At 43.2% G+C, this 12,762-nt stretch overlaps 1 protein-coding gene across 3 annotated transcripts in view; it reads left to right on the forward strand.

Annotated features, from left to right (window-relative positions):
- The first annotated feature begins 4,293 nt into the window (after positions 1-4,293).
- EZH2 (enhancer of zeste 2 polycomb repressive complex 2 subunit) overlaps positions 4,294-12,762 on the forward strand; it is a 31,685-nt gene continuing 23,216 nt past the window's right edge. The window contains exons 1-3 of one of the 3 annotated variants that reach the window (XM_004713935.2): positions 4,294-4,316; positions 5,689-5,810; positions 7,333-7,461. In XM_004713935.2, coding sequence (XP_004713992.2) covers positions 4,307-4,316; positions 5,689-5,810; positions 7,333-7,461 — 261 coding nt within the window. In that variant the 5' untranslated portion in view covers positions 4,294-4,306. Of the gene's footprint in view, positions 4,317-5,688; positions 5,811-7,332; positions 7,462-12,762 lie in introns of those variants that run through there. The other 2 variants (XM_004713936.2, XM_045288751.1) reach the window with 2 other exon arrangements.

The raw sequence follows: 12,762 nt of genomic DNA on the forward strand, positions 1-12,762 counted from the left end.
TGTGTATGGATTGGGATAACAGTTGTATGAGCCCCTAATAAAATGTTAAAAAAAAAAAAAAAGAAGCAGTTCCCTGTTTTGTTAGGGTCCCTCTGAGTTGGCAGAACTATTGGTACTCAGGCTTAGTATTTCAGGGTCCGTGGGTGACACAAACTGTTCTTCGCCACTAATTCCAAGGATGATGGTTCAAATCCATCTATGATAATACAGAAGAAAGGTCTAAAGATTATAGCCAAGAAAACCTATAGGACAGTTCTACTCTCTTAACACCTGCGGCAGGGTCACAGTGAATCAGAATCGGCTTTCTGGCATGGGTTCGGCTTTGGTTCTTAAATGCAACTACCTTCCCAACTGACAGGAATAGATCTATTTTTGTACCCATTCAAAGAAAGGCTACCTAGCAGAATGTACTGTAGTATTAAATTAAAATGGCTCTGGGTAGGGGGGTGAGGGGCCAGCCCCCACCCGCTAATACTCTCTATGAGTTCAGTAATGCACAATTGTACGGTTGAGATATATAAGTATTATATTAAAGTCATCGAGAGCATGAGAGATACAATAATGCAGTTAGACACGTTACATGGTAGCATTGCTCACCTCAGCCCAGCTTGGTGGTCCACTTGGAGAGAGGGGGAAGGGAAGGAGGTCAAGGGAACAAGGGAGAGAGGACTGGAGAGGAGAGCGGGGAGAGAGGGGAGTGACCAGGGAGTGAGCAGCAAGGAGAGATCAGAGAGATCAGAGATTTCTATATTGCTGACCCACGCCTATATACCTTTTTTGGGGCATGCCAGCCCACTAATTACAGGTAGAGACATATGTCACAGGGAGGGGCTGCACTATAGGTACACAGCAATGAGGGGGGGTCTCTGGGTCTCCATAGGAACTATTATCAGTAGGGTGAAAACTCCGCCTACAGGAGCCTGTCCACTGTCCCCAGAGGCAGGGAGCAGGCCCACCCCTGTGGTGGGATGAGACTGCAGTCTGGCAACTGATTGCCCTCAGTGGGGGGAATGCCTAAGTATCTGACCTGCCCCCACAATGTACAGATTATAGAACAATACCACTAATATCACACGCAAGTGAATTTTTGTTGAAGATAATTCAGAAAGGGTGGCAAGCAGCCATTGTCAAGGAGTTGTCAGAAATTCAAGGCAGATTCAGAAGAGGACAGTGGGATGAAGGATATCATTGCAGACATTGGATGAATCTTGGCTGGAAGAATATCAAAAGTTTACATGGGTTTTGTTGACTGCAAAACCATGTGACTGTGTGGCTAACAACAAACTATGGAAAGCACTTAGAAGAATGGGAATTCCAGAATACTGCATTGTGTTCATGTGGAACCTGTACATAGACCAAGATGCAACCATTAGGTGCAAGTATGTCTAGATTAGCAAATCCAACAATGTGTCACAAGATAAAAGCTAAAAACTTCGAGGTTTTTAGTGTTCCGTAGCTTTCCACCATATATCACTTAGCACTTGGTACAAAAATTAAGTGAAAAAGTATATTAAAGTAGCTCTTTTCCAGATGCTTTATTTTAAATTCTTATAAAAATCCCTCAAAACGTTTACAGATGAGCTGCAATCTAGAGAGACGAACTCATCCAGGTTTATCCAGCTACAAATTTGCAGCCAGGATCCAAACTTGGTTTTTGTTTGTTTGGGCTTGACGTCTTCCTGAGAACGGGCCTTCTGACCCCAGAGATACTGAATCAATCTGCATTTTAACAGTGTAGCCTGGGTGGGTAGGTGGAATCTCAACGGGGTTAGAACCAGAATTGACCAGTTCAGAGCACTGGTCTGACTCCATGAAAATACCCAGTTGTCCGCTGGCTATCTGTGATTCAGGATCCTTAAGCTCTATAACAGTAGTGAATTTCTCTGAATTGGGGAAAAAAAATGGTTTGCAAAACAGAATTCTAGTTGTGGGGATTTTGTCTGATGTCCTAGGCTGACTAAGATGTCTTCTAAGATTGCTTTCATAGCCAGACCAATGTGCTCTGCAACTGCATTCCAAAGCTGTCTGAGATCCCTGAACTGTGAGGTGGTGATGATAATGACAGTTATTATCTCCAAAGGTTATGGTGAGGAGTGGATAAATTAAGGTTGGTTTGTGAAACTCTTAGGATCATATAAAAATGATTTTTAGTTGTTATTTTGAAGATTTTATGCGCTTTCTCATTTATGGAGTTTTTCAAATTGAAATATGTGTTCCAAAATCCAACTCAAATTCATTGCCATATAATTATTCGGCCTCAGAGGATATGGTGCTACACATCTGTTTGATTTATTTCTGTTTACTTAGAAATGTCTTCACTGATTAAGTAGAATAATGTGTTCAAACTAAAACCAAACAAATTATTTACAAACTGAATTTTTACTTTTGCAATCTCATTGCCTACAGTTAGATGTATCTTCTTGCTACTTTCCCTTATGCACTCATGTAAGAAATAAGTGAGTGGGATTGAGTTAAAAAGTTCTTACTCATATTTTAAAATATAATGTTTTTTCATCTTTTTAAAAGCTACTTCATATAAAAAGTAGTTGATATTTCTGTAAGACAAGTGCTCAGCTGTTTTAAGTGCTGTGTATTTGTTAATATACATAGAAATTGTAACAAAGGATGGAGAGATTAGGTAACTAATTGGAGAAAGGATTTTAGTTTGGGCACTTTGTTTTGAAAGTCCTGATGTCTAAGTGAACTAACTGTAGCCTACCGGCCAAATCCACCCATGGCTTATTTTTTGAAAGGCCCACCAGCTAAGGATTGTTGTAACTTTTAAAAGAAATTGTTAAACACACACACACACACACACACACACACACCCCAAAATAACCAAACCCCACAGAAGAATGTTAACAGGCTTTGTGGCCTGCCAAATGTAAAACATTTTATCATTGGGCTCCTTATAAGGACCTCTGGTAGTACAGTGGGTTAAGCACAGGGGCCTGCTAACCTCTAGATCTGAGGTTCGAACCTACCAGCCAATCTGTAGGAGAAAGAGGTAGTGTGTTCTTGTAGGATTTACATTCTCAGAAACCCAAAGAAGCAATTCTATTCTGTCCTAACAGACAGGTATGGATTGGAATTGACTCCATGATTGTGTGGATATTTTGACCTTTTCCAGAAAGAATTTACTGCTCTTTGCTCTACGCTGCCAGGCTGGGTGTACTTGTTTCTTCAGTAAGTGGTAGCTGGTATTCTGGTTTGTGAATGGTCTTTGTGTTGTAAGTGCCCTACAACAAGTGAGTCAGATGTCTGTATTAAAAGATTATGCACATTTTGAGTTTTAATGTTGCTTAATGTTAAGTTTTAATGTTTACTGCCATGCCGACCTGCCCTATCCTGCACTACCTTTGTTTTAATAGGTGATCAAGTTTTAATAGGTGTTGCCAAATTATTCTAGCAAGGTATTCATTTTTCAGTTAAAAATCTACTTTATTGAAATGTACTTTTATACAATAAAATGCATACATTTTAAGAGTATGATGTCATTGAGTCTGTATGACCCTATAAGACAGAATTGCCCCTGTAGGTGTCTGAGGCTGTAAACCTATCTGGGAGTGGAGCAGAAAACCTCATCTTTCTCATATGGAGCAACTACTGACCTGACCTGCGTTTAACAGCCCAATGAGTAACGCTATGCTTGGTTAATGATCAGAAATAATTCAATAGAGGCTTGATCTGTGTGAGTACTCTGCAGTGGAAACACTGCCAGGTCTTGCATCATCCTCACAGTTGTTATGTTTGAGTCCATTGTAGCCACTGTGACACCCATTCATCTAATCCAGGGCCTGCCTTCCTCTTTTTTGCTGCTCCTCCACTTTACCAAGTATGAAGCCTTTCTCTAGGGACTGGTCTCTCCTGATAACATGCCCAAAGTACATGTGACTAAGTCTTGTCATCCTTGCCTCTAAGAAGCCAGCCCTTTGGGGTTCCTGTGTGGGGTTCCTGTGTGGGGTGGGGTTCCCACCCGCAGCTCTTCTCCCCTATGATTCCTCACTGATGTCACAGGCACACTGGGGTGTAACTTGTAGTAGACTGTACAAGGGGGTACCTAAAAAAAAAAAGGAATATCTTTTTCAAAGCTATGTATTTACTTTTTTTTAACCAAACAACTTTACCATTACACTTAAAACATTTGTCAAATCTGCAATTCCATTCTAGGAAACATTTTTCAATCTCCTCTCTTTGGGTGGCTAACAGCACTTCCTTCATTTTTTTCTTCACCTTGTTTACTTTGTCAAATCGCTGTCCTTTCATGCCCCTTTGCAATTGCGGAAATAAAAAGAAGTTGCACAGAATGAGGTCAGGTGAGTAAGGTGCATGGGGCACGAGAGGCATGCTGTTTTTCTGCCCCAAACTGCTGTACTGAGATGGCTGCATGAGCAGGTGCATTGTTGTGGCAAAACCAGTTGGCCATCTGCCACAAAATCAGGCCTTTTTTGTGGCACACTGTTACTCAATCTTTTTAGAACCTCTAAATAGAAAGCATGATTAACAGTGTGACCTGGTGGAATGAACTACAAATACACTATGAGTTGACATTTTTGTCCATTCAGCAAGTGAGTGGATAGATGTCCAGAAGGAGGTTTGTCATCAATTGCCATTTCACCTTTTTTGAAAGGAGAAAACCACTTGTACACTTGAGAGTTTTTCCCATAGCACTGTCCTTGTAAGCTTGTTCAACATCACAACAGTTTCTGTGGTTATTTTTCCTGAGCAGGAAACAACATTTTGTAGTTGCATGCTGTTCTCTTAAATTGGCCATCACAAAAAATGAGGTTCAAATGAACTGCTTTCATGAAAAAAATTCACTGTGAACAGAGAGAACCTTCCCAGGTGATGCCACTGGGTGCACTAACTCAGAGTAAATTGCTTGATGCTCCTTTAACTATGAAAGCTCCACTTGACCCAGTGCAATTCCTTGTTTTTTGTTTTGGTATCCTTCATATCTTGTTTCTTTGCTAGACTACAAGCTTCGTAAGGGCTTCGGGGTACTGCCAACTCATCATAGTCATTTGACACCTTTTTTTGCCTCCCTTTCTCAGGTCTGAGTAAACGGCTTTTTCTGCATTCCCAACTATGTATGGCTGTGGAGAAGTGTAGCCAGTGACTGTTGCCCTAGGGGCCCTTCTTCCCATACTAAAGCAGCTTGTTCTTGGGCAGAGCTACTAGCCCTGCTTGTTTGTGACACCCACAAAGTCACTTCTCACACACCATTTTAAATCACCACCAAGTCCTGCCTCAACCCTCTTCTAAGTAACCCACTCACTCCTTCACCTCTGCCCCCAGTCTCTGGTCTGAAGACCGGCCCACATGCTCCAGGAACACACCCAGATGAGAGACACCACAGAGGCCCTGGTCTGACAGAGCTTTGCTGTCACCTAGGAAATGGCTCCTTGTCTGAAGACACCATGCTTTGGAGGAAGAGGACTTGTCTGGGATCTAAGTGGGCTTGGAGGGTGCGGATTGCACTTGGGCCTACCTCAGGGCTGCCTCGTAATGGGCTCCCCATCTGCAGTGACTGTCCCTGTCACCACTCATTCCCATCGGTCCTGTGGACCCATGCCAGTTCTGCTTCAGGGTGTGCCGCCCTTTCTCCTTTAGACCCCTAGCTCTTGGGGACATTAAGGTGTCCCCCTGCCCTGCCCAGGGTTTGACTTGAGACCTTTGCCTCTACAGCAATCATGGGCCAGACCGGGAAGAAGTCCGACAAGGGGCCTGTGTGCTGGCGGAAGCGAGTTAAGTCAGAGTACATGCGGTTGCGGCAGCTCAAGCGGTTCCGGCGGGCAGACGAAGTCAAGGTAGGGCTCACCAGTGTCCTTGCACAGTGAGGCAACACCGGGATTCATGCTGTAGACCTATTCATGTTGCATGTGTTGCCTCTGAACCCTAGTACAAAGGGGGTGTGTCTCAGGGTTTATGTCTCTAAAGCAGAGGAGGGGTTCGCATTAACTAGGGGTGTGGCCAGATTGCCTGTGATTTTGGCTGGCTGGACCCTGTCTTTAGACAAGAGTAAGTAAGTCAGACAAAGGTGTATAAGACTAGAGAGATGAGCCAGTCTGCTTCAGTAATGATCAACAGGCTTGGAAACCAGTGGGGCAGCTCTTTTGTGTCTTGTGGTGTCGCTAGAGGTTAGAATTGTCTGGATGGCCATGAATTAATAGGTTGAAAATGGCAAAGGTGACTGATGAAGGAGAGAGTACCCTTTCAGAGTGAGGACAATTTATGTGCCATTAAAGGGCATGGAAGGAGTTGTCCATAAGTCTAGGACCCTAAACTGGGAGCTGTCTGCATTTGTGTGGAAACCAGAGATGAGGGAGACAGTGAGCATCAAATTTGTCCAAGGAGATACTCCCACTGTTTGAGGAATCACTAGATGGTAACTTGTGGTGAGAGGAGGGTCCCCAACAAATCATCACAGGTCCGGTAGGCACAATTGTACAGCGATAATAAGTAAAGATTATAGTAAAGTCAGAGAGCATGAGAGGTAGAGAAGAGATTGGAATAATGGGAGTCAGACACAATTCATGGTAGCGTGCTCACCTCAGCCCTGCTTGGTGGTTCTCGTGGGGGGAGCACAGCTGCGAGAGCAGTAGAGAGCCCCAACTTTATTGCTAACCAAGAGTTATATCTCCTTAGGGGGCCATCATTACAGGTAACTACACGTCACAGGAAGGGGCAGTGCAATAGGCATACACATCATAGGAAGGAGATGTACAATGGGCAGAGGCGTAACAGGAAGGGGATGAGCTAGGGCTGTACACATGATAGGGAGGGGAGGAACTAGAGGTATACATGTGACAAGAAGGGCAGACCCTAGATTCATGATGGCGGCCTAACCTTGTTCACCCTTGGGTGGACTTGACCTCTCTGTGGTCTCCTACAAGGAAACAGACAACTACTATCCTTATCAGAAGGGAGTGGGTCCTATTTGTTGTGGGATAAACAGTGGTGTCTGCTTGCTCTAGATGATTGATAACCCTTAGGGAGAATAACCCCTGATCTACTTCTGATGACCTCCAAGTGTATAGTCATATGCAAGCAGCTGAGTTTGGCTTATATTTTGGGGAGACAACTTGGGAGAAATCCTTGTTTCCCACAATTTCCCCTTTTGTTTTATATATAAAGTTCAAAAGAGCCAAAGTGGCTCTATGGATATTTTCTATACTTTGAAAACTGTCAAGGCAAAACTTTATGATCCAATTAATATAGCCAAAAATTCAGGCTTATGTTAAACGTTTTGAATCCCCCTAAGCCTATCTGCTATTGCCATTTTCTAACAATGAATGATCTCTGTTCTCCCTTCTTTTGTTCTTTTAAAAGAGTATGTTTAGTTCCAACCGTCAGAAAATTGTGGAAAGAACGGAGATCTTAAACCAGGAGTGGAAACAGCGAAGGATACAGCCTGTGCACATCCTGACTTCTGTGAGCTCTTTGCGCGGGACCAGGGAGGTTGGTGAACACGCGTGCTGCGGGCTTACAGCAAGGGATGGTCGGGCTTGGGTTGGGTGCTGCCATGGCGGGAGGATGAGATGACCTGGGAATGTGTCTCTCCCCTCCTCAAAACACACACACACACACACACACACACACACACACATACTTCATCCAGGGCTGATGGAGCCTGGTACTTAGAAGACGGCGCTGGAAGGTGACACAGGCACTTTTTTGTCCAGCATACCCTCATTTCCTCCCCAGTCACTGACAATAAGAAATGTCCCTTTCGTATTCATGGGTGAAGCATGAATCTAAAGCAATTTATCTAAAGACGAAGGCTCTGAATTCTTAAAAACTTAGTGTTTCTAGGTTGGACCAGCATTTTCTTAAGCATTTTCTGAACTGGTGAGATCTTCACCACAAGAGCTTCTGATTTTCAAAGAGGCACTAATCTGTGGTGGCCTGTCAATAAGTGTTACCTCACATCTCAGCAGTGGGATACTGGCCTGTCTTTTGCTGTGACATACATGGCCCAGGTGTAGAGGCCTGTACGCTTGGTCCAGGTGGTGATGTGGGCCGCTGGTTCATGTTGGTCAGGGTCTCAAAGTCTGGGAAGCACCAGACAATAGTATTGTTCTGAAGATGGTTTTTCTGTGAGTATCTGATTTTTTGTAACATGGTTGTGGCCATTGAGTAATAGTTTGCTGTTGGTTGGACCTGTTGTTGGACCTGTGTTGACACATGACATGTGGCTCTCAAGGCCTGTTAGAGTCCTTGAGTGACACTACTTTTGTCGGCAAGATTCTACGAGATATACAAGAACTTTCCTATCATTCTATTCTTTGGTGCTGAGTTCTCTAAAATTTAGGAGATTATTAAGGCATATCTGAGATGGTATAGATCAGGGACTTTTCGTTTTTCCTTTATTTAAAATTGTTACATTTATTGTGAATTGAGATGGGTACGTTTCAGACCATCAAGTGGGCATTCGTAGCTCAGACACATCATGCCCCTGTCCCCGCCATGTTATCCCCTCACTCTCTCTGATTTCTCCCTCTTGTCCTTCATCCTGCCTTTTACCCAAGTCAACACCTGTTGACCCTCTAGTCTTTTACTTCCTCTTCATCCCTGCCCCACTCCTATAATACCTCTAAAGTCTGTTCCCTTTGGCATGCAAGTCTGTGTCTTGGTTTTTTTCTCTCATGGCAGTGGTCTCAGACAGTATTTATTCTTTGTGAATGACTTCACTCAGTATAATGATTCTCTGGATTCATCCACGTCATGGGATGTTTCGTGATTTCATCATGGTTCTTTAGCTAGGCATAATATTCCATTGTGTGTACCAAACTTTTTTTATCTATTCTTCTACTGGTGAGCATTTGGACTGTTTCTTACTATTGTGATCAGTGCTCCTGTGAACACTAGTGCATATGTTTGTTGGTTTTTAGGCTCTTAATTTAGGGTATATGCCCAGCAAAGGGATTGCTGGATCGGATGGAATTTCTGTTCCCAGTTGTTTGAGGTAATATCAAACTGCTTTCCACAGTGGTTGTTCAGGTCAGTGGACTTTTGGTTATGGCACCAAAGAGGGTCTTTTCAAGGAAGAAGGAAGATGTCTGGTGACCCTTTTTGGAAATTTGGAAGTCAAAGAAAAGGAAGCTTCATTCCTCCCCAGCTTCCCAGGAACAAATCTCTGAGGTTTGGAAAAATACAGTAGGAAAAAAACACATGGAATGTACTCAGTTTTGCCACTATCACCAATATCAAAATGCAACCCAGAGACCAATACAGAATTATACTAACAGCAGCAAGAGTGGTTCTAGGGTCCCTGTCAGGGGCTGTGCAGACTAGCCCTCCTGGGCCTGTCTCCCCCTGGATCTCCTGGCCTGCTCTTGGAGCTGACAAGGAATCAGTGCCTTGATCAGTTCACATGGCAGCTAGGAGCAGGAACCCTCACTGTCTCAAAAACTGAAGAGTGTCGTTCATGCCCAAGGACACTTCCTTAGAGATTTGTGCTTTCAGTTTGGCCAAACAGATAAAACTAATTGAACTTAAAATTAACTACCTTTTTTGAGAGTGTATGAAATAGACCTTTTTGAGAAGCAATGAGCATTTTGATTAAAATGGTTTGTAACCCTAGTGCTTTCACAGTGCTACAGGTGGAGGAGAAGCAGTTTCACAACCATTGGAGAGGGAGGGAAGCCTTGGCCTCAGGAATACGGCATCTATCACCTGGACCTCCTACCTGGTCAAGGGCATAGGTGTTTGATAGCAATTTGTGATGAGCATTTTAGTGTTAGCACAATAAGAAATCACAGTTTCAGGACAGAAGATCTTAAGGTTTCTGATCAGACTCCTGGTGTTTTTGTTGGGATTATCCTGTGTGTGTTCTTTCGTTTTAGCATTTCAGCTGGCATGTATTTCTTTTGAGTGCTTTCCACGTTGGAGCAGGAAGGCACTTAGACACCAGAGGACAGAAGTTGGCCTGCTTTGAATGGCCCCCTGTGGGCAAGTGGCAGGGCATGGAAGGGTTTCCCTCTGCAGTGTTGGCCGAAACCCGGCCTTGCTCTCAGTCTTTGGCAGTTCCAGGACCTCCTTGCTCCCTTAGCTGCTTGTTCCAGTGGGGCCTGTGTGAGCACTGAAGGCCATTTCTTGTGCCCTGCAGCCTGCTGAATCCCTTCTTGAGTCAAACACTACACTTGGAGGAGTCCAGGAACTTGCTCTAGACTAGGTGTCCAGGTGACATTAGTGATGCCTTCACTCATGAAGACTTGTGGAGGTGCCTTCCAAAATAAGGGAGAACCTTGGCAAGCTGGATGAGTCTGGTGTGGGCTCTGAATGCACTCTGGTGGGTGAGCTAGAGATGGCTGGTTCATGCCTCAGATGCTTCTGGGGCTGTTATTTTTTGTTGCTGAGATCACAAAACCTAATATAGCTTAGAAGTTTATTTCTTCATAGTAAAAACACTTCTGACTGCTTGAAAATAGTGACTATAATGAGAATTTTCCATTTAACTTATTTACTCTTCAGTTAGTATTTTTTTAAAAAGTCTCAGAATGCTACTAAGCTGTGGAGGTGTGCCAAGGTAGGGTCACCTTATTGCTTTACTCTATGCCTCTAGAAAATTGTTTATGTGGCCTTCGATACTTTGTCTTATTCATCAGAGACCTTTATCTTCTGGAAGTTTTCCTAAGTTGGTAGTTATAAACTTCATTGTATATGTTTTCCAGTTTTTAGAAGAAACATTTAGAACTTAATCTTGCAGTTCTCATTATTTTTGCCTATTTGTCTATTTCTTGACAAGAACCAGAAGACACAGATAAGTTCTCCCTCATTGATTTCTTCTATACACATTTTTACTGTTGTATTGTTAGTATAGTATTCTTGAGTTGACATTTTTGCTGTTATATTGTTAGTAAAGTACTCTCGAGTTGACTCTTGACTCATAGTGATCCTGTGTAAACAATGATGTTGAGCCTGGTCCTACACTGGCCTCACAGTTTTGCTCTGTTGCAACCACTGTGTCAGTCCATCCCATTGAAGGCTGCCTTTTTCCATTGACCCTCAACTTCACCAAGGATGATGTCCTTCAAAGACTGGTCTGTGTTGGAAGCAATACATTGGCTTGGGTTGGATGCACCTTCGTCCTCAAAATGTCATCCTTGCTCTTCAATTTCTGGAGCTTGTTTTTCTGTCAGTGCCTTCAGTGCAGCGTGAGATTTTTCCTTTGATCTTGTTGGCTTTTGATCAGGTGGAACCTCCTGGAATGATTGAACATCGACCGGTTCTTTATAACATAGTGATTTTTTTATATTCCTGCTATATTTTGATACTTTGCTTAGTTCAATGTTTTGCCCATAGAATCCTTCAGTGTTGCAACTCGAGGCTTGCGTTTTCTTCAGTTCTTTAATTTTGTATTCTTTCCTTTGGGTTTCAAATTCCAGGTCTTTGCACATTTCATTATATTATTTTACTTTTATATTCTTGAGCCACCTTTGGAATCTTCTGTTCGTCTCTCTACATCATGATTACTTTTTTTTTTTTACATTTATTGGGGGCTCTTACATCTCTTATCACAACTCATACATTCATCCAGTGTGTCAAGCACATTTGCACATATGCTGCCATCATTTTCAAAGCATTCTCTTCCCACTTGATCCCCTGATATCAGCTCCCCATTTCTTCCCCTTCCCTCCTCTGTCCGCCCTCCCTCACGAACCCTTGATAAGTTATAGATTATTATTTTCATATTTTACATCATCCTCCGTCACCCCTCACCCACCTTTCTGTTATTTGTCCCCCTAGGAGGGGTTCTAGATTGTTCATTGTGATTGATTCCACATCTCTCCTCCTGCCCTCCCTTAATCTTCCTGGTATATCTACTCTCATTGTTGGCTCTGAGGGGTTTATCTATCCTGGATTCCCTGTATTGCGGGTTCTTTTTTGTAGCAGTGTGCATGCTCTGGTCTAATCCGATTGGTAAGGTAGAATTGAGGTCATGATAGTGGGGTGAAGGAAGCAACAAAGAACTAGAGGAAAGTTGTGTGTTTCATTGGTGCTATACTGCACCCTGATGGGCTCATCTCTTTCCTGTGACCCCTCTGTGAGGGGATGTCCAATTGTCTATAGATGCGCATTGGTCTCCACTCCATGCCACCCCCCTTCCCTCATTCACATTGTGTATGATTTTGTTTTGGGTCTTAGATACCTGATCCCATCAACACCTCATGATCGCACAGGCTGGTATGCTTCTTCCATGTGGGCTTTGTTGCTTCTCAGCTAGATGGCCAACTTGTTTATCTTCAAGCCTTTAAGACACAAGATGCTAGATCTTTTGATAGCTGGGCAACATCAGCTTTCTTCACTACATTTGCTTATGCACCCATTTTGTCTTCAGCGATCGTGTTGAGAAGGTGAGCATCACAGAATGCGGGATTGTTAGAACAAAGTGCTCTTGTGTTGAGGGAGTACTTGAGTCAAGGCCCAGTGTCCATCTGCAACCTTAATTCTTTTTCTTTTTTTCTTAATTCTTAACATAGATATGAGCACATAGTTCTATTCCCCTCTCGTTTTATATGTATATTTACATATGTACATGCCTGAATTTAGGCCTCTATAACTGTCCTTTGCCTCCTGGTTCTTTCCTCTGTTTCCTTTTACTTACCTCTTGTCCCACTATCATGTTCGACCTTCATTCAGGTTTATTAATTCCTCACTGCTACATTGCCCTTGATTAAGCCCCACGAGGCATCCTATGATACTCCTTCCATTGATTTTAGTTTACTTGTTGTTCCCTTGTCCCTGGGTTGGGTTGTT

This window comes from Echinops telfairi, unplaced genomic scaffold (assembly GCF_000313985.2).
Source record: "Echinops telfairi isolate 266 unplaced genomic scaffold, ASM31398v2 ScPeMD7_23;HRSCAF=83, whole genome shotgun sequence".
Classification (NCBI taxonomy): domain Eukaryota; kingdom Metazoa; phylum Chordata; class Mammalia; order Afrosoricida; family Tenrecidae; genus Echinops; species Echinops telfairi.